The 23,024-nt window shown below is 54.4% G+C and overlaps 2 protein-coding genes and 1 long non-coding RNA gene across 9 annotated transcripts; 2 read left to right on the forward strand and 1 right to left on the reverse strand.

Moving 5' to 3' along the window:
* Positions 1-41: 41 nt before the first annotated feature.
* Positions 42-10,870, forward strand: LOC131483247 (uncharacterized). 2 transcript variants are annotated; one of them, XR_009247588.1, is made up of 3 exons: positions 42-233; positions 8,473-8,610; positions 10,740-10,870. It is a non-coding gene; the product is annotated as an uncharacterized LOC131483247 (long non-coding RNA). The 2 variants fall into 2 exon arrangements; XR_009247587.1 differs by having other exon boundaries at positions 10,743-10,870.
* CLN3 (CLN3 lysosomal/endosomal transmembrane protein, battenin) lies at positions 8,425-19,615 on the reverse strand. Of its 6 annotated transcripts, none has more exons than XM_058680947.1 (16): positions 19,501-19,615; positions 17,461-17,601; positions 17,152-17,273; positions 14,907-15,003; positions 14,078-14,146; positions 13,863-13,942; positions 13,546-13,631; positions 13,052-13,124; positions 12,821-12,964; positions 12,404-12,516; positions 11,375-11,421; positions 11,213-11,281; positions 11,035-11,090; positions 10,798-10,891; positions 8,734-8,874; positions 8,426-8,588 (listed from the first exon to the last, which is right to left on the reverse strand). In XM_058680947.1, exons 2-16 carry the CDS (start codon positions 17,536-17,538, stop codon positions 8,469-8,471), a joined length of 1,389 nt encoding a protein of 462 aa, XP_058536930.1. In that variant the 5' UTR covers positions 17,539-17,601; positions 19,501-19,615; the 3' UTR covers positions 8,426-8,468. The 6 variants fall into 6 exon arrangements, with proteins under 6 accessions (XP_058536933.1, XP_058536930.1, XP_058536932.1 ...); XM_058680949.1 differs by lacking the exon at positions 19,501-19,615 and adding an exon at positions 16,914-16,995 and having other exon boundaries at positions 17,461-17,805; XM_058680948.1 differs by lacking the exons at positions 17,461-17,601; positions 19,501-19,615 and adding an exon at positions 16,914-16,995 and having other exon boundaries at positions 17,152-17,396.
* APOBR (apolipoprotein B receptor) lies at positions 18,301-22,593 on the forward strand. The gene is made up of 4 exons (XM_058680936.1): positions 18,301-19,166; positions 19,474-22,023; positions 22,121-22,413; positions 22,502-22,593. Exons 1-4 carry the CDS (start codon positions 19,110-19,112, stop codon positions 22,569-22,571), a joined length of 2,970 nt encoding a protein of 989 aa, XP_058536919.1. The 5' UTR covers positions 18,301-19,109; the 3' UTR covers positions 22,572-22,593.
* The last annotated feature ends 431 nt before the right edge of the window (positions 22,594-23,024 follow it).

Raw genomic sequence — 23,024 nt, forward strand, 5'->3', positions numbered from 1 at the left:
CCTGACGTAAATCCTAAAACCTCTATCAGGAAGATCAACTCCCAAGTATGCTGACCTCATTTCTGAGGTGATGCTGGTGTGGTGCTAGGTTTTGGAAATAAACTTAGAGCAAACTTGCATTTCACTGCTTTATGTTGGTCTATTCAAACCATCAAAGAGAGGCAAAGTTACAAGATAAAAATGATGTACTACATGTGAAGCTTTCGCAACAGCGGCTTGGGCGTCTTAGATAAGTATAAGTTTCATGTTTTTCCTTGAAATGCAGTGAGACAGAGAGGGAGAAAGAGACAGAAAGAGGTCTCCCATCTCCCCACCTTCTCCCCACAGGCAGGGCAGAACTGGGCCGTAGCCAGGCTCCCAGAGCTCAACCCAGGACTTGTACAAAGTTCTTCTTTTTTTTTTTTTTTTTAAAGATTTATTCATTTTTATTACAGCCAGATATACACAGAGGAGGAGAGACAGAGAGGAAGATCTTCCGTCCGATGATTCACTCTCCAAGTGAGCCGCAACGGCCGATGCGCGCCAATCCGATCCCAGGAACCTGGAACCTCTTCCGGGTCTCCCACACGGGTGCAGGGTCCCAATGCATTGGGTCGTCCTCAACTGCTTTCCCAGGCCACAAGCAGGGAGCTGGATGGGAAGTGGAGCTGCGGGGATTAGAACTGGCGCCCATATGGGATCCTGGGGCTTTCAAGGCGGGGACTTTAGCCGCTAGGCCACGCCACCGGGCCCTGTACAAAGTTCTTGCTGTGAGAAACCTGAATCCTTGAGCCATTGAGCACTGCACTCGTGTCTCCCAGGGTGTGTAGTAGCAGGAAGCTGCACTGGAAGCGGAATAGCTGGGGCTGCAACCAGGCATTGTAATGAGCAGTGCAGGTGTCTCCACGGCAAGCTTACTCCTAAGCCACTCGCCTGCCTGCAAACACAGCGACTTAACCACTACACCAAGCACCCATCCCTACAATTGTACTTCTGATTGTGAAGTATTCTAAACACAGAGCCAATAAAGACTATTTTTTAAATATTTATTAATTTTTATTGGAAAGTCAGATATACAGAGAGGAGGAGAGACAGAGAGGAAGATCTTCCGTCTGATGATTCACTCCCCAAGTGAATCATCATGGCCAGAACCAAACCAATCTGAAGCCAGGAGCCAGGAGCTTTTTCTGGGTCTCCCATGCGTGTGCAGGATCCCAAGGCTTTGGGCTGTACTCGACTGCTTTTCCAGGACACAAGCAGGGAGCTGGATGGGAAGCAGGGCTGCCAGGATTAGAACCGGCGCCCATATGGGATCCTAGTGCATGCAAGGTGAGGACTTTAGCCGCTTGACTTCATATCCTCTCCTTTCATACCATTTCTTTATTTTCTAAAGTTTCTTTATTTCAAAGACAGAGTTACACAGAGAGATGGGGAGACAGTGAAAGAGAGAGTGAGAGCTTCCATCCACTGGTTCACTCCCCAAATGGCCCCAACAGCCAAGACTGGTCCAGGTGAGGGCAGAATCCCAGTATGCCTTCCGAATCGAGGTTCTCTCATTGGTTAAGGGAGGTTGGTAAGAGCTGCTGTGCCTGTCCATCTAAGAGGTTGAGTTTCAGATATCTTCACCCACTTGGCATTGCTATGTGGATTCCCGCCGTAACTGCTGTCTCTCTCCAAGCTGCCTGGTTATTGTAGGAACCAAGGAAGCAACCCGGCTCCGTGAACTGGAAACTGCACAGGGTGCCTGCTCCAGGACCATGAGGGACTGCACTGAACAGGAGGCGTTAGTGACACCCATTGAAGACACCCCAGGTATGTGGGCTCCAGTTACACAGCCTCGTTATGCTTAGATTTTTCTTTAATCAGATACCCTCATTCCCATTGGTGCTGACTCCCAAGTCCAAGTGATATCAACCTGAAAGAATTGCTTAAGTCTATGGCTGGCACTGTGGCACAGCAGAGTGCCTGTCTGAGTCCTGGCTGCTCCACTTCTGATCCAGATTCCTGCTAATGCAACTGGGAAAGCCGTGGAAGACGGCTGAAGTACTTGCAGTATTTGCGGAGTGAGTCAGTAAATAGAAAAATCTCAATCTCTTTCTCTGACATTCTGCCTTTAATTTTTTTTTAAATAGCAATAAAGCTCGCTGGAATCTAGTTCTAGAACAACAAATTCTGAAACAGCTCTGATAGCTTTGAATTGCAACATGAGCTATCGGTGGGACTTTGAACAAACTGCTGGACCTCCTAGGCTGTCAGCATCTCTCTCTCCCTTTCTCTCTTTCTCTCTCTCTCTCTGTCTCTCTCTTTCCTCAGTTTGCAGTGCTTTTAATTATCCAGTCACGAACTTTACAATCCACTTCATGGACCCCTCTCCTGGCCACCTGCGACCTCTCCCTACCCCATGAGCCACCCTGTAGTTGCCAGGAGAGACCCATTTTCCTCTTTTAGGTGGAACAACGTCTCCTGCCCTCAGGGTTCCTGTGCCTCTTGGACCAGGGGCAGCCCTCAGGGGATCCTGAGGAAACCTATTTTATGGTGCGTGCATTTTGTTCAGTAGAACAATATTCTAGCATTAAAGAGGAAACAGACCCATCTGTACTGACATAGAAGGAGTTGCAAGATGTATGAATAAATAGGGGAAGGGATAGGGATCTCTTGACACACACGTACATATATATACACACATATCGGGTGGGGTCTTTGAAAAGTTCACGGAAAGGGTGGGACTTGGCTGAGAGGCTGAAGGCAGGCCTTCTCGCGGAGTGCCCTGCTTGCCTCCAGTCCCGGAACCTGACTCCAGCTTCCTGCTGGTGTGGACTTGAGGAGGCGGCAGTGATGGCTCGTATCATTGGATTCCTGCCAGCCACATGGCCGACCTGGACTGAGGTCCTGGCTGGGAGCCATGGTGACACTTGGAGAGCAAAGCCACTCGTGGGGTGTACATGCTCTCTCTCTCCTCTCTCTTTCCCACCCTGTCTTGCTGCCATGAAAATAAATGACTTCAAAAAATTCTTTAACACCATGGGTAATTCACTTATCTGTTTTTTTTTTTAATTGGAAAGTCAGATATACAGAGAGAAGGAGAGACAGATAGAAAGATCTTCCATATGATAATTTCCTCCCCAAGTAGCCGCAACAGCCAGAGCTGAGCCACTCCGAAATCAGGAACCAGGAGCCTTTTCTGGATCTCCCATTGCAGGTGCAGGGTCCCAAGGCTTTGGTCTGTCCTCGACTGCTTTTCCAGGCCACAAGTAGGGAGCTGGATGGGAAGCAGGGCCACTGGGATTAGGACCAGCACCCATACGGGATTTCGGTGTGTGCAAAGCAAGGACTTTAGCTACTAGGCTACCGCACTGGGTCCATTTATCTTTTTTTCTAATAATAAATTTATTTTTGATGATGTTTACATAGTTAAGGATGCATGCCAATATGGACTACTGATTAGGGTGGAGGGCGTTGAGGAATGGGGAAAAGTCGATGAGACAACTGTTTCCAGTCTCCTTTTTTTCCTCCTGTAGCTGGGGAAAGGGGAAGGAAGAGCAGAGGGCTTCCCTGCATCAGTACCCGGGATGGGCATGGCTGTCTGAGGTCCCCAGGTCCCCAGTGTGCAACATGTTCTGAGGGTACTGCTTAAGTGGTTTTGATAGTTTTGAGATGCTGTTGATTTTGTTGCTCCAGGGTTGAAGAAATCCTGCCAAGATCCTTTGGCTGATAGAGTCCACCTTAGAGTCTCAGTTCACTCAGATACTGGTCCAGGAGAGCTGTCCAATTTGTTCTGCCGTCCATGGTACTAGATGTCCTCTGCAGGCCTCAGTGAGCTGACTGTCATGTCCCCTGTGAGCATGTAGGCATGCTGTCTGCTACACAGGTCTCAGCAACTGTGGAGACCCAGTTCTGACACGTGAGCTCCACAATCAGACCACAGATTCTGTGATTTTCACGGTGGTTGGAATTCTGAGTCCAGTGATCCAGTTGGGGGGGTTCCCAAAGAAACCTTGCCAGAGGCGACCCTAACCTGACTTCTGTGTGTGTCAGCCAGTGTGGGGTCTGACTCAGTTCATCATTCACATCAGCCTACACACACACTGGTGGTTGTAGCCACCCAGTTAATTCTGTCCCCAGCCATATCTCTTATGCCAACCACTGGATGCTGGGGTTCAGCACATCTCTGTCTACCACATACTCAGCCTTCATGTACATTAGCAGGAACTGCAGTCTAGTCAGAGTGACCCTTAATAACCCCTAAAAGCCTTTCCTCAGCCTTGGCTCCTGCACATGCTGGTATGTGCAGCAGACTGGTCTAGTACATCACACATCCCATTTGGCTCTCATACACATCAATTGGTTTTGGAGTCTACCTGACCAACCCCATTATCCATTCTACGCTCATGCCGGCAAGTGCTACTTCCCGTCTAGCCAGGCCTGTCCCCAGCCCTGGTTCCCATGCTCACTGGTGGGAGCTGCAGCCCATCAGAGAGATGCACACAATTTATCTACTAGGTCCATTCCCAGCCCCAGACGTTGCACTTTCCAGGTGGTTCCATGGTCTAGCCTTACAGGACTTGCCCCAATCCTGGCACCTGCTAGCGGATGCTGCAACAAAGCCCAAACAGCCTACACTTTGGTTCATGTGTGTACCAGTTGCTTAGCCCAGCCTGGCTCTCCCCCTAACCCAGTATACATGCCCGCCAATGGGTTCTGTATCCCTGCTCAGCCTGGTCCGCTCATCACCTGCTGCCTCTTAGGGTGTGCATCAGCAAGAAGCTGGAGTTGGGAGCAGGCAGGTGTCTCAAGCGGTGCCTTTAGTCACTGCACCAAACACCTGTCACTCCTGTAGAAATGTAGTTGCCATTGCAATGGTGCCTATTAAGAGGTGGGCCTCAGGCCTGCATTGTGGCACATGATGTTAAGCTTCTGGTTGCAATATCAGCATCCCATATTCAACTGCTGATGCAAGCTCGCTCGCTCTATCTATCTATCTATCTATCTATCTATCTATCTATCTATCTATCAAGAAAGCTTTCATACTTCCGGCAGAATGAATTTGAGAAGGGTTAAGGGCAGGACATACCTTATCACCTTATTGACTCTGCATTCCCATGCAGTCATTTGACTTTCATAAGCACCTTACAAACCAGGCATTTATTGACTTGCTTTTAAATATTTACTTATTTTACTTTAAGGCAGAGTTATGGGATGTATGGGAGAGGGAAAGAGACAGAGAGAAAACCTTCTACCTGCTGGTTCACTGCCCAAATGACCACAATTACTGGGACTGGGCCAAGCCATAGTCAAGAGCTCCATTCACATCTCCCATGTGGGTACAGGGGCCAAGCACTTGAACCATCTTCTACTGCTTTCGCATGTCATTAGCAGAGAGCTGGCTCGGCAGTGCAGCAGCCAGAACACGAACCTGTGTCCATACGGGATGTCAGCGCTGTAGGGAGAGGATTGGTCTGCCATGTCACTGTGCTGGCCAGTATTTATTTATTTATTTATTTTTATTTATTTATTTATTTATTTATGGTGGGAAATAATGTTTTTTGTTTTTTTATTTTATTTTATTTTATTTTATTTTTATTACAAAGTCAGATATACTGAGAGGAGGAGAGATAGAGAGGAAGTGGAGCTGCCGGGATTAGAACCAGCGGCCATATGGGATCAAGGCGACGACCTTAGCCACTAGGCCATGCTGCCGAGCCCTATTTATTTATTTTTAAATAATGCTCCTGAGAAGGGACTTTTTAGAAAAGACTTTTTAGAAAACAGCTTGCATAAAGGCTACATGAAGACAGTGTAGGATGAGCTTGCTTTGAAGCCAGCCAGGTACAGCTGGAGGACTGAGATAAGATGCTGACCCAGATGGGCTGGCCACAGGCCCAATCCTACCCACAGACACACTTCTGTAACCCTTACTTGCTTGGCAATTGCCCCACCACCCTACTAGTGCTAAAAATAGCTCATGCTACTTCCATGTAAGAGTCTGTACCAAAAGCCCATCAGGGATCAGCCTTCTACGAGGTACCAAGGCTGTGGCCCTCCTTTTCAGTAAGTGGCTATGAGTCTCTGGTGGTCAATTTCCATCACACCCCCTGCTGCTAGTCCACTCCCCAAATGACCCCCAGGGGGTCACAGATGAGCAGAGGTACAAGTTGGGATCCAGGAACCCAATTCAAGTCTCCTGACAGGTGGAGGCATTCAGGTCTCCCCCGAGCCATCCTCACTGCTGGCCCTTAGCGGGAAGCTGCAGTCACAAACCAGAGTGGCTTTCAGTGCAGATGCTTGAATGTGGAATGCAGGGGTCACTGCTTCTGATGTGGGGCGCAGGGGTCACTGCTAGCCTGGATGTTCACCTTGAAAGCTGCCACTGTCACCTTGTTTGGAAGAGCAAGAAACTGGGGTGCAATGACTTTTCTGGGGACTACAGGGTGATGATGGAATGGCAGAGCCAGCTGCCTGTGGTTTCCAAGCCCAATGTAGCTGACCTGTAGACCAGTGTTTCCCCAAGCTGGGCCCACAAATAGCACCAGGAGCGAGGGAGTGCTCTTGGGGTACCTGAATCTGCATTTTAAAAAAAAGATTATTTTTATTTGAAAGGAAGATTTACAGAGAGAAGGAGAGACAGAAAAGAGCTCTGTGTGTTGATTCATTCCCTAATTAGTTCAACTAGAGCTGAGCTGATCTGCAGTCAGGAGCCAGGAGCTTTTTCCCAGTCTTCCATATGGATTTAGGGATGAAAGGATTTGAGCCATCCTCTACTGCTTTCCCAGGTCATATGCAGGAAGTTGGATTAGAAGTGGAGCAGCTGGGACTAAAAGTAGTGTCCATATGGGATGCCAGCACTGTAGGCAGAGGATTAGCCTGTAGAGCCACTGCGCCAGCCCCTGGGTATGCAAGCTGAATGGCTGCGTATTTATTGACTATAAATGAGCATTTCCAAAGCATGCTTTCCATAGCTGCAGCACTTCCCTTCAAAGGAAATAAATTTATTGAATTGTTGGGACAAGACCTAAGTGAACTGGACTTAGGCACCAAAACCAGCAAATAGGACGGAGACACAATGAGGTATGGGCCACACTGCTCAGCCCGGCTCAATCACAGCCAAAATTGTAACAATTTGAGGATGGGCCCATGTCTGCTTCTGGTACCCAGTCCTGCCTCTGCTTCTGGGCCGCTCCCTTCCACTCTGCCCGAGAGACAGCTCATGATGGCCCACAATCAGGGGTTCCTGCCACCCACCATGTGGGAGACCCAGATGGAGTTCCTGGGTCCTGGTTGCAGCCTGGCTCAGCCCTGACTGCTCTGGGCATTTATTTGAGAAATGAACCAGCACAGGAAAGATTTTTCTGTTACTTTTCCCCTAAATCAAGGAACACTCTCAAAGTGTATGGGCTGAAGTGTTTCCAGGGAAACTACTGATGTCCACCTTGCTCTGAAATAAATACACCCCAAGAAAGAAACACATGGAGGAATGGGAGGGGGCAAAATGTTCCTCCAAAAGTCAGGTGGTATATCCATGGGACTGACACCGCAAGGACTTTCAATTTCTTTAGTTGAAAATGTTCATATTGGGGAAAAACATAAGTTGACCTATACAATAAAGACATGAATAAATAGAGTCTCGGGGCCAACATTGTGGCTTAACCAGTTAAGCTACCACCTCCAAACGTTGCATCCCCTATGGGGACCGGTTTAATTCCCAGCTGCTCCACTTTTTTTTTTTTTTTTAAAGATTTATTTTATTTTTTTTATTACAAAGTCAGATATACTGAGAGGAGGAGAGATAGAGAGGAAGTGGAGCTGCCTGGATTAGAACCAGCGGCCATATGGGATCAAGGCGAGGACCTTAGCCACTAGGCCACACTGCCGAGCCCCAGCTGCTCCACTTCTGATCCAGCTCCCTGCTAACGCATATGGCCAAGCAGCAGAAGCTGGTCTGAGTCCTGGGGATCCTGCTACCCACAAAGGGAGACCTGGAGGAAGCCCCTGGCTCCTGGGTTCAGCCTGGCCCAGATCCAGCTGTTGTGACCATCTGGAGAGTGAACCAATGGATGGATGATATCTCTAACATTCAATCTCTCACCAAAGTAAAATAAATCTTAAAAAACAAACAACTACAAAAAATAGCAAATAGAGCCTCAATGACAGGCAGAAATCTACTGAATTATTTCCTTTATGTGAGAGCTTGTATACTTTTACCACAAAACTATCATAGACAAAAACCGCACAAGTGATCCATTGATAAAATAGGCATTTATTTAGATGGCACAAAGCCACCAAGAAACTCCCTGAGTCCAGCTTGGGAGTGGGAGATACGGCTGCCCGGCACTCGCTTGAGAACAAAGCCTGGCACTTCCCTTTCCCCCACAGGGGAGCCCATGATGGGAGCACAGGGACCAGGGACCGGGGAGCCAGAAATACAGGCACGTCTGACCCCCCACCTGCTCCCAGCACAGCGGGTCCCTTATCCCCCGTCACATCTATCCACATCAGGAGAGGCGGCAGAAGAAGTTGTGCACAGGCAAGGCCAAGAGCCCCGACAGCGAGATCCCCAAGGTGTCAGAGATGCAGGCGGCGGCCATGGCAAACTCACGATGCTTATCGCTGGTCTGGGAAAAGCACAGGGCTCAGGTGAAGGATGCCTCGGGCCTCAGAGAGCTATACCCCGGACTGTGCCAGGCACCTCAGAGAGCTATACCCCGGACTGTGCCAGGCACCGTCCTCGCCCTCGCCCTGCCCCCAGCAGCTGCTAACCTCCAAGGCAATGTTGTGGAAGGTGTTGACGTAGGCTGCGCCTCCCAGGAGCCCCTCATACAGAATGATTAAAAAGACGAGGTAGATGCTTGGCAGGAAGCCCAGCCAGATGTCTGCCAGCAGCACGGCCATGTTGAGGCACTGTGGACACAGGCGAGGCAGGGGAGGGCTGAGCCTGGAGTCACAGCGGGATGGGGCAGCCCCTCCTGTGGCCCCTGGAGATGCTGCAGAGCTAGCAAGTTGATGGCCCTGGCTCCACCAAGCCCTGGGAGCTACTGTAGGTTTCTCTCGGTGACCTCCCTGCTTGGCCCAGTTCCCTGCGGGCCTCTGCCCCCGCCCCCGTCATTCCCCCTTCTCCGTAACTGGGAGCTCTCTTGGTCATCAATCAGTTTAGTCCATACCTGCCATCTCCCTGAGAGTCTCAAAGGGATGCAATTTTTCTCTCTCCTCTCCCCAACCCACCTTGGGAGCTCTACTATCCCAACCCTTTGTATAATGTAAGTGGCTCACACTCTTCAGGTAGAGGCTCTTGTGACAAATGTGCGTGCAGTCCCCTCCCACACACACCTCACCCCCCTTCAGGTCCCAATTCAGTCTGTCTCAGGTGGGCTCAGACACCTGTACAACAGAGCAGCCCCTGGCAGCCCCAGGTAACAGGTGCAAAATGCCTTGCATCCTCCAGGCCGTGCATTAGGTGAGGCGCTTTCTGTCAATCTAAGCCCTGACTCCAGTTCCAGGAGACAGCCTTGGGGACAACTCTAGGTGAAGCTGGCAGGATCTAGAAGACTCCTGTGTGAGGACCTGCTGACCCAGTAAATTGGAACTTGATGGATACAAGCCTCAGGCCAGCAGTGAGGGGACAACATCCAGGAAATTATTAGGTCTGGCCCTGCCAAGGCAACCACAGGTAGGACCCGAAATTGAGCAAATGTACAGCAAGCTGATTTTCGAGCAGATAGTTTTGTATCGCCAGTGAATGGTGTTATACATCTCCAAATGGCCCTTGGCAGGGGAAAAAAAAATACAGGTTCTGCACCCATAGCTTAGACAAATTCAGGAAGATGGTTGGTGGCTTTGGCTATAAGCAACATGGTGGGGACCTTGGGCTGGCAGAACTGAACTGCTGAGGCCAAAAGGCTTTCTCGTGACAGTGGAAGGTTTAACCGTTCCCTTCCCAGGGGCAGTCGACTTGTGACCTTGAACCCAGGAATGCTGGTAGTGGGAAACTCTTTTGGACAGACTGCTATATGCTGAGAGCTGCAGGCTGCTGCTGCTGGGCCATGGCTGGGTCAATTTGCTCCTTGGCAATTACTGAGATAAACGGCCCACTGGTCACAATGCCAGTGACAGTGCTGTATTTTACAGTTACAAAGGGGACTTTGAAATCCTATTTGCTCCACGTAGATGCAAATAATCCTCACAAAGGGCTCCTAGAGGTGGGCATTAGGCCTGGCATTTGAGACACTATCTGGACACCTGCCACCCCACCGTGGGGGCGCCAGGGCTCAAGTTCCGGCTCTGACTCCTGGTTCCAGATTCCTGCTAACGCAGACCCCAGGAGGCAGTAGGTGATGCTTCAAGTTCATTGCGTCTCTATCACCCAGGTGGGGGACCTGGATGGAGTCTTTGACTCCTGGCTTCTACCTGGCCCAGCTCCGGTGACTGTGGGCATTCAAGGAGTGCACCAGTAGCCAGGAGTTGTCTGCCTCTCAAATACTACTACTCTTATTAATATTAATAATAATAGTGCTAACGATCTAAAACTGGCCTGAGACCCAGATGGTGGATCCACCTGACATGTGGGTGAGACACAGAGGTTCAGGGAGGATCAGAGACCCGCCCGGAGTCACACAGCCAGCTGCTGGTAACAGAAGCTGGGGTCTGCCCCTGGGGGTCGCCTGGCTCCTGAGGCCACCCACTGTAACAGGAATCGCTCCCTCTCTCCTGCCCCTCCCACCCCCCCCAACCCTGACCCCAGGTGCTTCTAAAGGATAAAGCCCTTCCAGCAGGGCCTGGGGCAGAGGCTGGGAGCCCACAGCGGAGGGAGAAGCAGCATTTGGGTACCTGCAGCATGGCCAGAGCCCAAGTGAAGCGGATGCGGCAGCAGCGGAGAGAAGAGCGGGAGGCGAACACTCCAGCCTGGTATAGCATCTGGTACCTGGGTCGGGGTGGGGAGCAGGGGACACTCTTTTTTTGGGGGAGAGGGGGACTCCCAGTCTGCCCAGAGACTGCTCCATGAGAGACAGCCCCTCCCAGACCCCTGCCCAAACACCCCCCCACACCCATGCCTTCTCCTCTCACCAACGGTACTGCTGGGTGTGGGTCAGGTGTGTGTTCTGGAAGAACAGCAGTTCAAACTGCAGCCAAAGCAAGACAGAGGACACAGGTGCGACACGGTGAGAGTACACTCCAGTCCCCCAGCTCCTTCTCCTTGCACCACTGCCACTGCCACAGCCCTCCCTGTGACCCGTGCACTTACAAGCCCCTGGTTGATGAAATACTCAGCAAAATAGACCAACACCAGCGGGATGATGTAATACAGCAGGCCCTACAAGGGGCAGCAGGGTGAGCAGACGGCAGGCCACATGCATCCCTCCTCTGTGGCTCCGCCCCATGGCACGCACCACGGCCACCATCAAACCTTGAATATGGTCCACTTTTCCCGGCAGGACAGGTTCCAGCTGGAAGCTGCGAAGGAACAGGGGGAGAAGGGTACAGCAGACTTGGCACACCGAAGACTCAGCAGGGGCGTGCAATAACTCAACGACACGCAGAGTGGGCCTACTGGATCCTCCTGCACTGCGCAATGCTGCATTTGATCGATATTTAAGTATCTGTGTCCACCTCACGATAGCTCCAGGCCCCAAGTGGCTGCAGTGGTCCAGCTCCAGGCTAGGAACCTGGAGCTTCATCCCATCTGGATGGCAGGGACCCACGTATTCAGGCCACTTTTCTCAGGTATGTTAGTAGGAGCTGGATGGGAAGTGGAGAAACTGGGACACAAACCAGTGCCAATATAGGATGCAGGAAGTAGCTTTTCCCACCAGACCACAGCACTGCTCCCTCCCACCCCCTGCCACTCCATGTGTTTCTAGAACATCTGACACCTTAGCACTTGCTTTTGCCCTCATCTGGAACCTGTCTACTCAGGTTAGTCAGGTCCTGGTTAGTCAAGTTCCAGCCCACATTTCACCTCTTCAGACACCTCCTCTGGAGGTAGGTGTTGTGGTGCAATGGGTTAAGCTACAGCTTGGGAAGTCTACGTCCTGTATCAGAGGGCTGGTTCAAGTCCCAGCTGCTCTGCTTCTAATTTAGCTTCTGTTAATACCTGGCCAGGAGCAAATGATGGCTTAACCCCATGAGTTCCCGAAACCCCATGGGAGACTCAGATGCAACTCCTAGCTCCTGGCTTTGACCTGGCCCAGCTTTGGCTATTGTGTCCATGTGGAAAGTGACTCAGTGGATGGAAGATCTATGTGTGTATTGCTCAGCCTTTCAAGTAAATAAATAAATCTAAAGCAGAACCCCTCCCTGGTTCCAGTCCATTGTTGTCACTTTTGGGCCACAGCATTACCTTATGTTCTTTCCAGCACTGCAATGGACTTTGTTCACTACCAACACCTTGACCCTGGTCCCCTCTCATGTGTAACGACTGACCTCTGTCTCCTACCTGGCTTTGCCTCTGGGACCTCCGGTCTTAACAGGGGCTGCCGTGTTGCTGGGTCGGCTTCTTCTTCCCCTCCAGGGTCCTGGGGCTCAGGGGCCGTGAGCAGTAAGAAATAGCTTGGGGTGAGCAGAACAAAGGCAGAAGTCAGAGAACCTGCTTGGCTGGAAAGGCCCCAAGCCACTGAGACCACACCCCCAAGAAACCACACCCCGGAGCCACGCCCACAGGGCCACACCCTCCTCCTTCCAGCTCGGCCTCCAAGGTGTGCGGGAACAGTTTCCGCCTGGAAAAATCCCCCCTTCTGCAGAGCCCAAACATGAATCCCATTTTCCTCCCCAATCCTTGGATGTTTTGTTGTCATGATTTTCCCAACTCTGGTTCTGAATCCCCCTTCCTCCTCCTGGCCCCAGGGTGGCTCACCTGGCCAGCAGGAGGGCAGGTACACCTAGCATGGATAGCAGGGTGTTCTGTGGGGAGAGGCCTGCCTGGGTGAGGCCCAGATAGGACAGGGCCCCGAGCAGTCCTGCACCCCCAGTTCCCGAGGACCACCAGGAGATCACAGCCCTGTTAGGGGGCACACAGGAGCAGTCAGGAGGACCAGAGCAGCTTTGCTCCCGCTCCTACCCACCTCGGCCCCGCTCTGCTGCTGACCTGGGGTAGATGGCAGTGAGGGACAGGAAGGTGACCTCTCCTAGACCTGATGAGATGCTGGCCAAGACCACACCTAGCAAGAGGACAAACAGGGAGGTGTGTGCAGGGGTGAGGTTGGCCAAACTGAGCCTTCCCAGGGCAGCCCAGTTCCCTAAGGCAGGCTGACCTTGACCTCCTCTGCTAAGATCAGCTCCCATGGAATAAAAGACTGGTGGGTTCCAGGCTGGAGGCCACGAATCAACTCCCTCCTCCACCCACCTGGCAGAGAGCTGTGGCTCCATCCACTTGGAACGACAGCTCATCTTCGCCATCCCCTCCACCCCAATGACCCACCTTCCTCTCCACGAAGTTGTCCGTTTCCTCCACCCAAAACCCCTTCCCCCTTGGGACACCCCTAGCTGATGCTAAGGGTTCCGGCCACAGTGCCTTCCCCAGCAGTGAAAGGTGACCCACGTATGCGCTCTCTCACATCTGACATGCAGTTGCGCACTCACCGCACAGGCTGATCTCCACAGAGTCAGAAAAGGCCACCAGGAGGAAGCTTCCAGCAGCACACAGCCCGCTGACGAGAACCCGAGGGCTGCAAGGGAGAAGGAGGTGGAGGGAAGGGGACAGTGAGCCCCTGCTCCCACCTCTGCAGCCTCCCCTCCACCTGCTGTGCCCCCAACCACCTCACCCCCACCTGCTGTGCCCCCAACCACCTCACCCCCTCATCTGCTGTGCCCCCTGCCCCACCCCCTCCCATTTGCTGTGCCCCCTTGTCCAACCCTCTCCTGCCTACTGTCCTCCCCCACCACACTCCCGCCCTGACCTGTAGGGCAGCAGATGGAGCCCAAGAGGAGCCAGCAGTTTGATGACGAGGGTGGGGAGAATGTCTGCCAGCAGGACGGCCTGGGACAGGGGGAAGAGTGAGAGACCACCCCCCCAGCTCTGGCCAGGAAGAAAGGGCTCCCTCCTAGATTGGCAACCTCAGGGATGCCCAAGAGTGTCCTCCGGGGGCAGGAGAGGAGTGGGTTGGGCACTCACAGCTGTGGAGACAGGGTTGCAGTCAAAGCGAGAGGAGTTGTGGGGAGGGGGTGCTGGCCCTGGGTCCACCTGGTGGGAGAGACAAACCTGTCACCCAAGAAGGCAGACGGAAGGGGTAGACCAGTGTGTCAGCTCTGTGCTAACTTAAAGGATGGTTCGGGTCATCTTGCAAACAGTTTCTCTAAGGGCACTACAGAGGTGGGTCTCTCTAAAGTGTTTCTGACCCATGGCTGGCAGATGGAAGGTGGCCATGCCAAGGCCAGACCATGTGTGGCTAATTCATTCAGGAGCTTTCAGACAAACACTGGCTGTTCCAGAGGATCTGATCCTGGGACAATCTACCTTGTTGGACCAGCTCAGCACAGACAAGTGATTCTCCTCTGAGGGCAGTGTCACCCCTTCCCCCACCTTCACCCTCACCCTGGGGACATCCTTGGTACCAGTGACCTGGGTGGGCTATTGGCATAGAGAAGGTAGACAGCAAGACATGATACTGATGGACAGCCTGCAAATGTCTGGGAACAACCCTGCCCCTCAGTATCCCTCCCAACAACCCATGGAGGCCCATGCGGCCTCCTCCAGTGGAGAGCAGGTGCAGGCTCAGGGGTTTTGCCATAGAGGATCACCCTGCCCAATCACTGGCACCCTTTGGTCTCGTAAAGATCCCTCTAGTTCTTAGGGTCTGGGAAGATTGCAAACTTAGTCCCTTTTTCCCACTCTTCTGTGATTCATTTTCGAAGTATTTCAAGAAGCTTCTGCCCCAGGGGGGAGCCTTCACCTGCCTGTGGGGACCGAGCCCCGGGCTGGCGGTGGAGAGGGGCTGGCTTACATGGCTCTGGTTCCCAGGCACCGTGTCGTGATGGAGGATGTCATAGGCAGCACTGAGCATCACCACGTAGGAGAAGTTGTTGCAAAGGCCCAGGATCCTGGGATAAGCACACGGAGCTCAGCTGCCCCCTGGGCCAAGGAGCCAGTCTCAGTCCCTCCCACAGCACCCTCCATTCCCCTCCCTGTCACCCAACCCCACCAGGGAGGGCTGACTGAAGAGCAGGCGGGCAGATACCAGATCGGGGTTCCCTGCTCATCTCCAAGCCTCACCCTGAAAGTCATCCTTGGCCCCTCACTCCTCAGAGCTGGCCCCTCATTCAGTTCAGGGTCTCCCTCATCCACAGTGTGGCTACAGAGCGGGATACCCAAGGGACTGCATCCAGGTCCCTTGTTTGCTGCTTCCTCCTCAAGTGGCTTCAGTCTACTTGTGGACAAGATCGAGAAACGGGGGCTGGCACTGTGGCATAGTACATTAAGCCTCTGCCTGCAGGACCAGCATTCCATATGGGCGTCAGTTCAACTCCCAGCTACTCCAATTTGTGACCCAGCTCCCTGTTTGTGGCCTATAAAAGCAGAACAGGATGGCTCAAGTATTTGAGCTCCTATACCACATCAGAGACCCAGAAGCAGCTCCTGGTTCCTGATCCAGACCTCACTGTTGTAGCCATCTGGGGAATGAACCAGTGGATGGAAGATCTCTCTCTCCCTCTCTCCAACTTTGCCTTTCAAATAAATAAATCCTTTTTTTTTTTTTAATAAGGCAATGCCAAAGCCTTTCTCGTTAACTCCCCTCTCTTGGAGCTATACACAGCGCATGGCCCAGTGTCAGAGGCTGGCTAAGCGTCCCCAATCACGGTCCTAGGAAGTGACACCACAGCTCTTCCCTTTTCACTGCTGATGAAACAGGCTCAAGGGCCATCAGACGCTCACTCATGAGACACTAAAGAATCCACTTCCAATTCCTGGCTTCTTCCCTGTCTGGGTTAATGCTAGGCGTATTTCCCAAGGCTGCACATTGAAATTTTTTTTTTTTTTTAATTACAAAGTCAGATATATGGAGAGGAGGAGAGAGAGGAAGATCTTCCGTCCGATGATTCACTCCCCAGGTGACCGCAACAGCTGGTGCTGTGCCGATCAGGAGCCAGGAACTTCTTCCGGGTCTCCCACGCAGGTGCAGGGTCCCAAGGCTTTGGGCCGTCCTAAACTGCTTCCCCAGGCCACAAGCAGGAAGCTGGATGGGAAGTGGAGCTTCCGGGATTAGAACCGGCGCCCATATGGGATCCTGGGGCGCATTCAAGGAGAGAACTTTAGCCGCGTGGGGCCCTGCATTGGAATCTTTATTGAAAATTGAAATTGAAAGATTTAGGAAATCTTTCTCTAACAGTTTCAATACCAATGCAATTACTTTAAACATACATCAGGGAGAAACTGTTTTTTTCCATTTGGATTTAAAAAGTTGTCTGTCTTTAGGGGCTGGTAAGCCTACTGCCTACTCGACTTCACCTCTCTGCTAATGCACCTGGGAGACCAGCAGGGACATGGCCCAAGTGCTTGGGCCCCTGTACCCACATGGGAGACCGGAATGAAGCTCCTGGCTTTGGCCTGGCCCAGCCCTGGAGGTTGTGACCATCTGGGGGAGTGCATCAGTGAATGGAAGATCTCCCTCTGTCTTTCTCTCCCCCTCTCTGTAATGCTTTCAAATAAATAAATAATCTTTAAAGACAGTTTTCTTTAAAAAAAAAAAAAAGTGTATTAAAGAATTTTACAGCTGAACCGCTTGGAGGAAAAATACGCCATTGGTAAACGTCCAGATGGCAGGCAGACAGGTGATAAGTAAATAAATGAAGTTTGGAAAAGGGCTGGCAGGTGCCTCGGGGCAAACCGATGGCTTCAGTCACTGTGTGCGCACTCAGCTCCTCCGTGCAGCTCCCAGCTGCTCCAGCGCCCCCTTCTCCTCCCATCCTCCCTTCCTCACACCCCACTTTTGCTGACCCCCGGGGACGCTCACCAGAAGCCCACCGCGTTCCTCCAGTGGGCGCTCTGATTGCCCGACTGAGAGGCCCGGAGCTCCGGGATGGCCTCTTCTTCCCCTGCCAGGGCGAGAAGGTGGCCTAAGACCCACGCCTCTGTCCGGTGCACGACTCGTCCCCCCCCCCCCACCCCGCGGGTCCTCCCAAGCCCCCCCCCATCAGGTGGGTCGAGGGGCACCAGTGGGCACTCCCCGAGGACCGGGCCAGAACACTCACCCTGGGAATCTGTCAGGTACTGTCGCAAGTCCCCGCGGCCGTCCATGGCGTTCAGCGCGGCTCCCCGAGGGGCCCCAGGTCAGCGAGGAGTCGGAATTGGCCCCCAACAGGAGGGTGAAGGTCTGTGACAGGTGAGAAGGTTCAACGTCCCGTGGCCATCCCACCTCCGGCTTGTCTGCTGCACTCGCGCCCCGCGATCCATCAGGCAGGTTCAGGACTGAGTCTCGAACCCTCCCACACCCCCGCCACGTTCCCGCCCATCCGATCTGCCCCCGCCCCCTGGAGAACAGGGCGTCCCCGGACCTGTACCTTTAAGAGCAACCGAGCGTTCCTCGCCGCGGCGCAGCAGGTTGCCGAGTCACGTGAGAGCGCTCGCGGATTCCCCATCACGTGCTCGCAGGTCCTCCCTACTTCCGGCTCCTCGCCCTGTCTTTGCCTGGAAGGAGAGGCCTGGAACCCCAGATTTTAAACTAGAATCGGTAGGATCAGCAAGTAAAGCCGTTCAGATGGATTGGCTGCGCGCAAAACCTTGACGTAATGCTGCCAGCACTTATCATGGCTTCAATCGGCTTCAGCTCCTCTCCCACAACCTTCTGTTGCCAGAAAGAAATATGGTCACCTGCCCTTAGCTCTCTGGCGCCCCCTCTCTTTCTCTCTTTATTTGGCCCTTGCTTTCTCTTTTTTTTATTCTTCCTTTCTTCTTTCTCCTCTTATTCTTTTGTTTTTGATAACCGGACTGACCAGGCTAACAGCAGAGTCACTTTTTTCCACTCTTATAGGTTGCTTTCAGTTGCTTTAGAAACCTGAAATAACTACAACACTCTCGTAAGTGGATTTCATCAAGCAAAAGAAATGATCTTTTCCAATTTTTCCCAAAACCAAAAAATTTTATGGAAGTCGTCCAACCCCTGTTTTTCCAGGTAATAAAGTCAAGACACATGCAAAATGATTGCACAGCCTACAAAGTTAGCCATAAGAAATACAACAGGATTCTTGCTGCTACTCCCCCACGCATGCCTGGATCAGATCTCTCCAGGCCTGAGAACATCGCGTGACCTCATCCAAGGCCACCTCACAGGGTTCCAAATACAAGAAGTTGTGCCCTTACCTTCCTCTAATGGTCTGTCAGTGTCCTGAATTCTCCTCCCCACATCCTTCCCCTCTGCTGAGTTCTGCTCGGCTTGACAGCCTGGGCTCACTGTTCTCCGTTCTCCCTTCCACCAGGTCTTCATGCTGCTGTGTGAGTTGTGCCCTCTGGGGTGTGGCATCCTTCTCCCCAGACAGACCCCCTGGGAACTGGGCAGCCTTGCGTACCTGGCCTTTGCCCTCTAGGAACTCATGATAGAGTGGGCAGTTGACACAGACAACCACAGCGCAGAGTTCAGCCCAGTTCTCTTTTGCAAGAATAACCATGAAAGAGGGCATGGGTATGTGAGCCACCAATCCACCCCCTCTGTCCCCTTGGGGAAGGATTCAATATGTGGAAATGAGAAGCCAAACCTGCCGCCAGCCCCCTCCTCACTCCTACTCCTGGGGCAAAACAGGAACTGCAAACCCCAGCTTCCGCTCACAGAGTGGCTGTGGCTGGGGGACTCGGAAATGGCTTAAGTGTGGCTACAAGACCTGAGTCAGCCGAGGGACAGGCTGGCCACCTGTCTGCTCCCCGCCCCTGCCCAGTCCTGAGGTCTCCTGCTCTGCTCTTCCCTTGCCTGCCCCCAACCCCCTTCCCCGGCTCTTCAGTGCCCACTGCACCCCTGAGCCTCCTGGGACATGCACAGCCATTCACTCCCAGACCTGGGTAGCGTAGGCTGCAGTGGGTGTGGGGGAAGGTGGGCAGGGCCCAGGGTGGGGATGTGTCAGGGAGAAAGACAGAGGAAGAGGAAGTGTCCTGGGTCCTGGGCTGTGTTGGTGGGTGGGGCCGGTCATTATCAGCTTTCTGGACACCGAGAGGAGACAGCATGGATTTGCTCCGGCTCTACCTCCCTGGGCTGCACCAAGCCTTGAGGGGGGCACTGGTGAGAAGGGCAGGGAGATGCCCAAGACTTCCAACAACCCCCCCCCCCCGTCTCCTCCCCCCTCCACCTTCTTCCCTTTGGGGCTCTTTGATTCCAGACCTCTTTGCCCAGAGATGAGATAGCCACTTTGCCCCGCCTACCCTGCCCTCCAGGCCGCATCTGGAGCCCATTCTTGTCCCCACTACACCTCTGTTCCCTACCCCAGCCCCTCCTCCTACCTCCCCCTGCTCCCCTGTCTCAAGTCATGCAGGTTTGAAAGGGGGCTGGGCCTCTCCTTAATGCCTCTACCCCATCCCTTGTCTTCCAGGAGTCCCTCAGCACCTTCGTCTCCTACCTCATGGGAGATGAGGTCCCCACCGTAGAGAGGGGGGCGCGAACAGCCGAGGGGCTGGGGGAGGGGGTAGAGGAGGAAGCCCAGGAAGCGCTGGAGGGCCTTGAGGGTGACCTAGGAGAAGCAACCCGAGGCCCGGATGGGCATGAAGAGGCTAGCACATGCCAGGAGGGGAACTCTGCTGAGGCTGAAACCAGGGGGTGGGACGAAGGCGGCTCCCAGGGCTCCCAGACAGACAAGCAGACCATGGGAGCCTGGGAGGCGGTACAGGTTGCCAGATGCCAGGAGCTGAGTGCCCCCTCAGGGGATGTGCCATCTGGGACAGGGCAGGGGGCTCACTGGGACAGCAGCAGCCAAGCCCAGCAGAGGCAGGAGCCTGGTGAACAGGAAGTGGACAGAGAGGACACACTGAGGACCTGGGACCAGGAGGAGGGCGAAGGGAAAAAAATCAGGACGGGAGAGGCAGGGATGGCCAGAGGGGTGGAGCCGGAGTGGACCTGGCACGGAACGCCTGAGGGGCAGGTTGGTGCCAGTGGCAGCGGGCAGGAGGGGACAGGAGGTGGTGGCCAGACAGGACAGGAGGTCAAGGAGGCGGTTGCTGAGGAAACAGAAGAGCCTGTTGCCAATAAGGCTGGGAGGGAAGAAAAGGGGGTGGTAGTGGGGCGTGGCAGTGGAGATACAGGGTCACAGGGTTCAGGGGCAGAGCCTGGGCACTGGGAGGCCTTGGGCAGGGAGCCGGGCGGGACAGTCTCTGGCTGGGAGGAGGCCTGTACAACCTCAGCCAAGGAGGTGAAGGAGGAGAGAAAGGAGGAGGCCTGGCCAGCCCCCAGTAGGGAGCAAGCTGAGCAGCCCAGAGATAGGGAGCCAGAGAACGGGTCAGTCCTGGGAGAAGGGACCCCAGAAGTACCTGGGAGCAGCTGGGTCTTGGAGGAAGAGGAGGAGGAGAGCAGGGAAGAGCAGGAGGAGAAGGTGAGGAAGGAGGAGGCCTGGCCAGCCCCCAGCAGGGAGCAAGCTGAGCAGCCCAGAGACAGGGAGCCAGAGAACGGGTCAGTCCTGGGAGAAGGGGCACCAGAGGCACCTGGGAGCAGCTGGGTCTTGGAGGAAGAGGAGGAGTGGGAGAAGAGAGCAGCTGCCCTGAGCCTTTTCCCCAAGCTGACCCAGGCCCTGGAGGCTGAGAGCCTCATGGCAGGTGCACAGGCTGCCAAGGAGGAGGCAGCAGGTCAGGGTTCTGCATACCACGCAGGGCAGCCTGAGAATGAGAGTGCGCTGGAGAGGCAGGATGTGGAGATGAGCGCTGGTGGGGTTGGGGTGCAGGAGGCAGCTGAGACGGAGGAGGCTCAGCGGGAAGGCAATGCTGCACCAGAGCCCAGGCCCTGGGAGGTGCTGGTGAGGGAGAGGAGCGAGGAGGCGCACTGTGTGAGTCCAGCAGTGTTAGGGGAGGAGGACCAGGACCCCACGCTGACTGGAGGGGCTCAGACCCCAGCATCACCCCTGGAGGAAGAAAAGGAAGAACTGGGTGCTCAGGAGGAGCCTCGGAGAACCACAGCTCCAAGCACAGAGGGGACAGAAGGGGACCTGGACGAATGTTCCAGGCCTGAGGTCCAGGAAGCAGATGCCTGGGAAAACCAGAGAAGGGACCCCTGGGAGGCAGAGGGAGGAGATGCAGACGGGCAGGAGTCAGCTGCATCAGCCCAGACGCTGGAATGGGAGGCCAACAGTTCAGAAGGCAGGGAGTGGAAAACACTAGAGGTCCCTGGTGCAGATGGAGATTGGGAGAGAGCAAAAACAGCTGGGTGTGGAGCAGGGCAGGGAGAGGCCCATAGGGTGGAGGACCAAGAGGTGGCAGGAAGCCCTGAGGCAGAAGCAGGGATGGGCTGGTCACTGGGAGAGGCCAGAGAGGCCCTGGAGGGGGAGCATGCAAGGCTGCAGGAGGAGGCAGAGGGAGCCTCCAGGCCTGGCTGCAGGCCACAGGAGGAGGTGGCTCAGAGCCTGCAAGAGGGCCTGGAGGCATGGCGGACCAAGGATGAAGCTGGTGGGCCAGGGAGAGGGACTGGGGTGGCTTGGCAGGGCAAAGGGGAGGCTGTGGAAGCTGAGGCCCCAGGCCGGCTGGATTGGGGCCTGCAGGGCTCAGCAGAGGAAGAGGTAACCAGTCAAGAGGAACACACGGAGGCTTTGGGAGCCAGGACAGATGAACAAGCCGAGGCGGGGACATTGGCTGAAGCCACAGTTGGGCTGGGTAGCCATGGCTTGGGCTCCCAGGCAGCCAGGGCAGAGGGGACCAGGGAGACCCTCGGGGACGAGTGGAGGCTTCTGGAACCAGAGGCAGGGGAAAGGCAAGACAAGGAGGGACTGTGCAGAGTGAACCACCCGGATAGCGAGGCCCCCGGAGTCCAGGCGACCGGCGAGCAGAGGGCAGAGGCCCAACACACGGACACAAGCAGCGTGGTGGCCATCCAGGCACAGGCAGGGCAACCACCAGCTCCAGCCCCAGCAGAGCCCTCGGGAGCCCAGAGCAGCTGGAGTGAGGTGAGAGCTCCTGGTGGGGTGCAGGGCGTGGGGCGGGAACTGGCCATGCAGCCAGCAGTCCCTTGAGCTGTCCATCTGCTGCCCATCCGCCCCGCAGGCGCTGCTTCCCGTGGAGCACTTGGACGTTTCCGTCCCCCGGAGTCGTGCGCTCCTGGCCCGGAGCTCGTCCCAGCGACGCTCCCGGCCCTCCTTCCGAAGGCCCCGTGACACCCAGGAGCAGGAGGGGCGGTCCAGTCCACAGCAGCCCAAGGAAGAGGAGCAAGAGGAGGAGGAGCAAGGAATGTCAGCCCTTGCAGAGGAGAGGGGTCTCCAGTCTGAGGAACCCCCGGAACCAAGCCCCCCGGGGCCAGTTGGGACCCCGGTGCCTGCCAGGAGGACCCCGGGACAAGGGTAAGCACAGTGTGGGAACTGCAGCCTGCAGGCGGAGGGGGCAGGGGAATTCCAGGAATGCAGCCGTGACCTTGTCTTCTTTCTCCAGGTTTGGCCTCGCACACCCAGGCATGATGCAGGAACTGCAAGCTCGCCTGGGCCGGCCGAAGCCCCAGTGACTGCCAGCTGACACAGGAGGCGGGGAGTAGGGGGACCCTGACCACAAGGAAGGGATAGAAGGCCGGGCAGGAGCCTCTGACCTTGAACTTAAGGAGTGGGATTGATGACCTGAAGCCTCCGGTCCCCACCCTGATGACCACCCCAGCCTGTCTCAGCTGTCCAGACCAGATGATGGGGACAAAGATGACTCTCGCCTTCCCCCTCTGCTCCCAGCCACTGTACGCAAGGCCAAGTTCAGACAATTGTATGTAAAGGTGGATGTGTTGCCTGGAGCAGCCAACACAGTCACTTGACCTCAGAAGTGGTTACTGTGGCAACCGCCAGCTGCACTGGCTAAAGTTGGGGACAATGAGCCCTGAGCCCCCCGCCAAAAGGAAGGAGCTGAGAGAGGCCCAGGAAAGACACAGGGGGCTGGCCCCCCTTCTCTGAAAAGAAGCCAAGTCGGAGAGAAG

This window comes from Ochotona princeps, chromosome 24 (genome assembly GCF_030435755.1).
Source record: "Ochotona princeps isolate mOchPri1 chromosome 24, mOchPri1.hap1, whole genome shotgun sequence".
NCBI lineage: Eukaryota > Metazoa > Chordata > Mammalia > Lagomorpha > Ochotonidae > Ochotona > Ochotona princeps.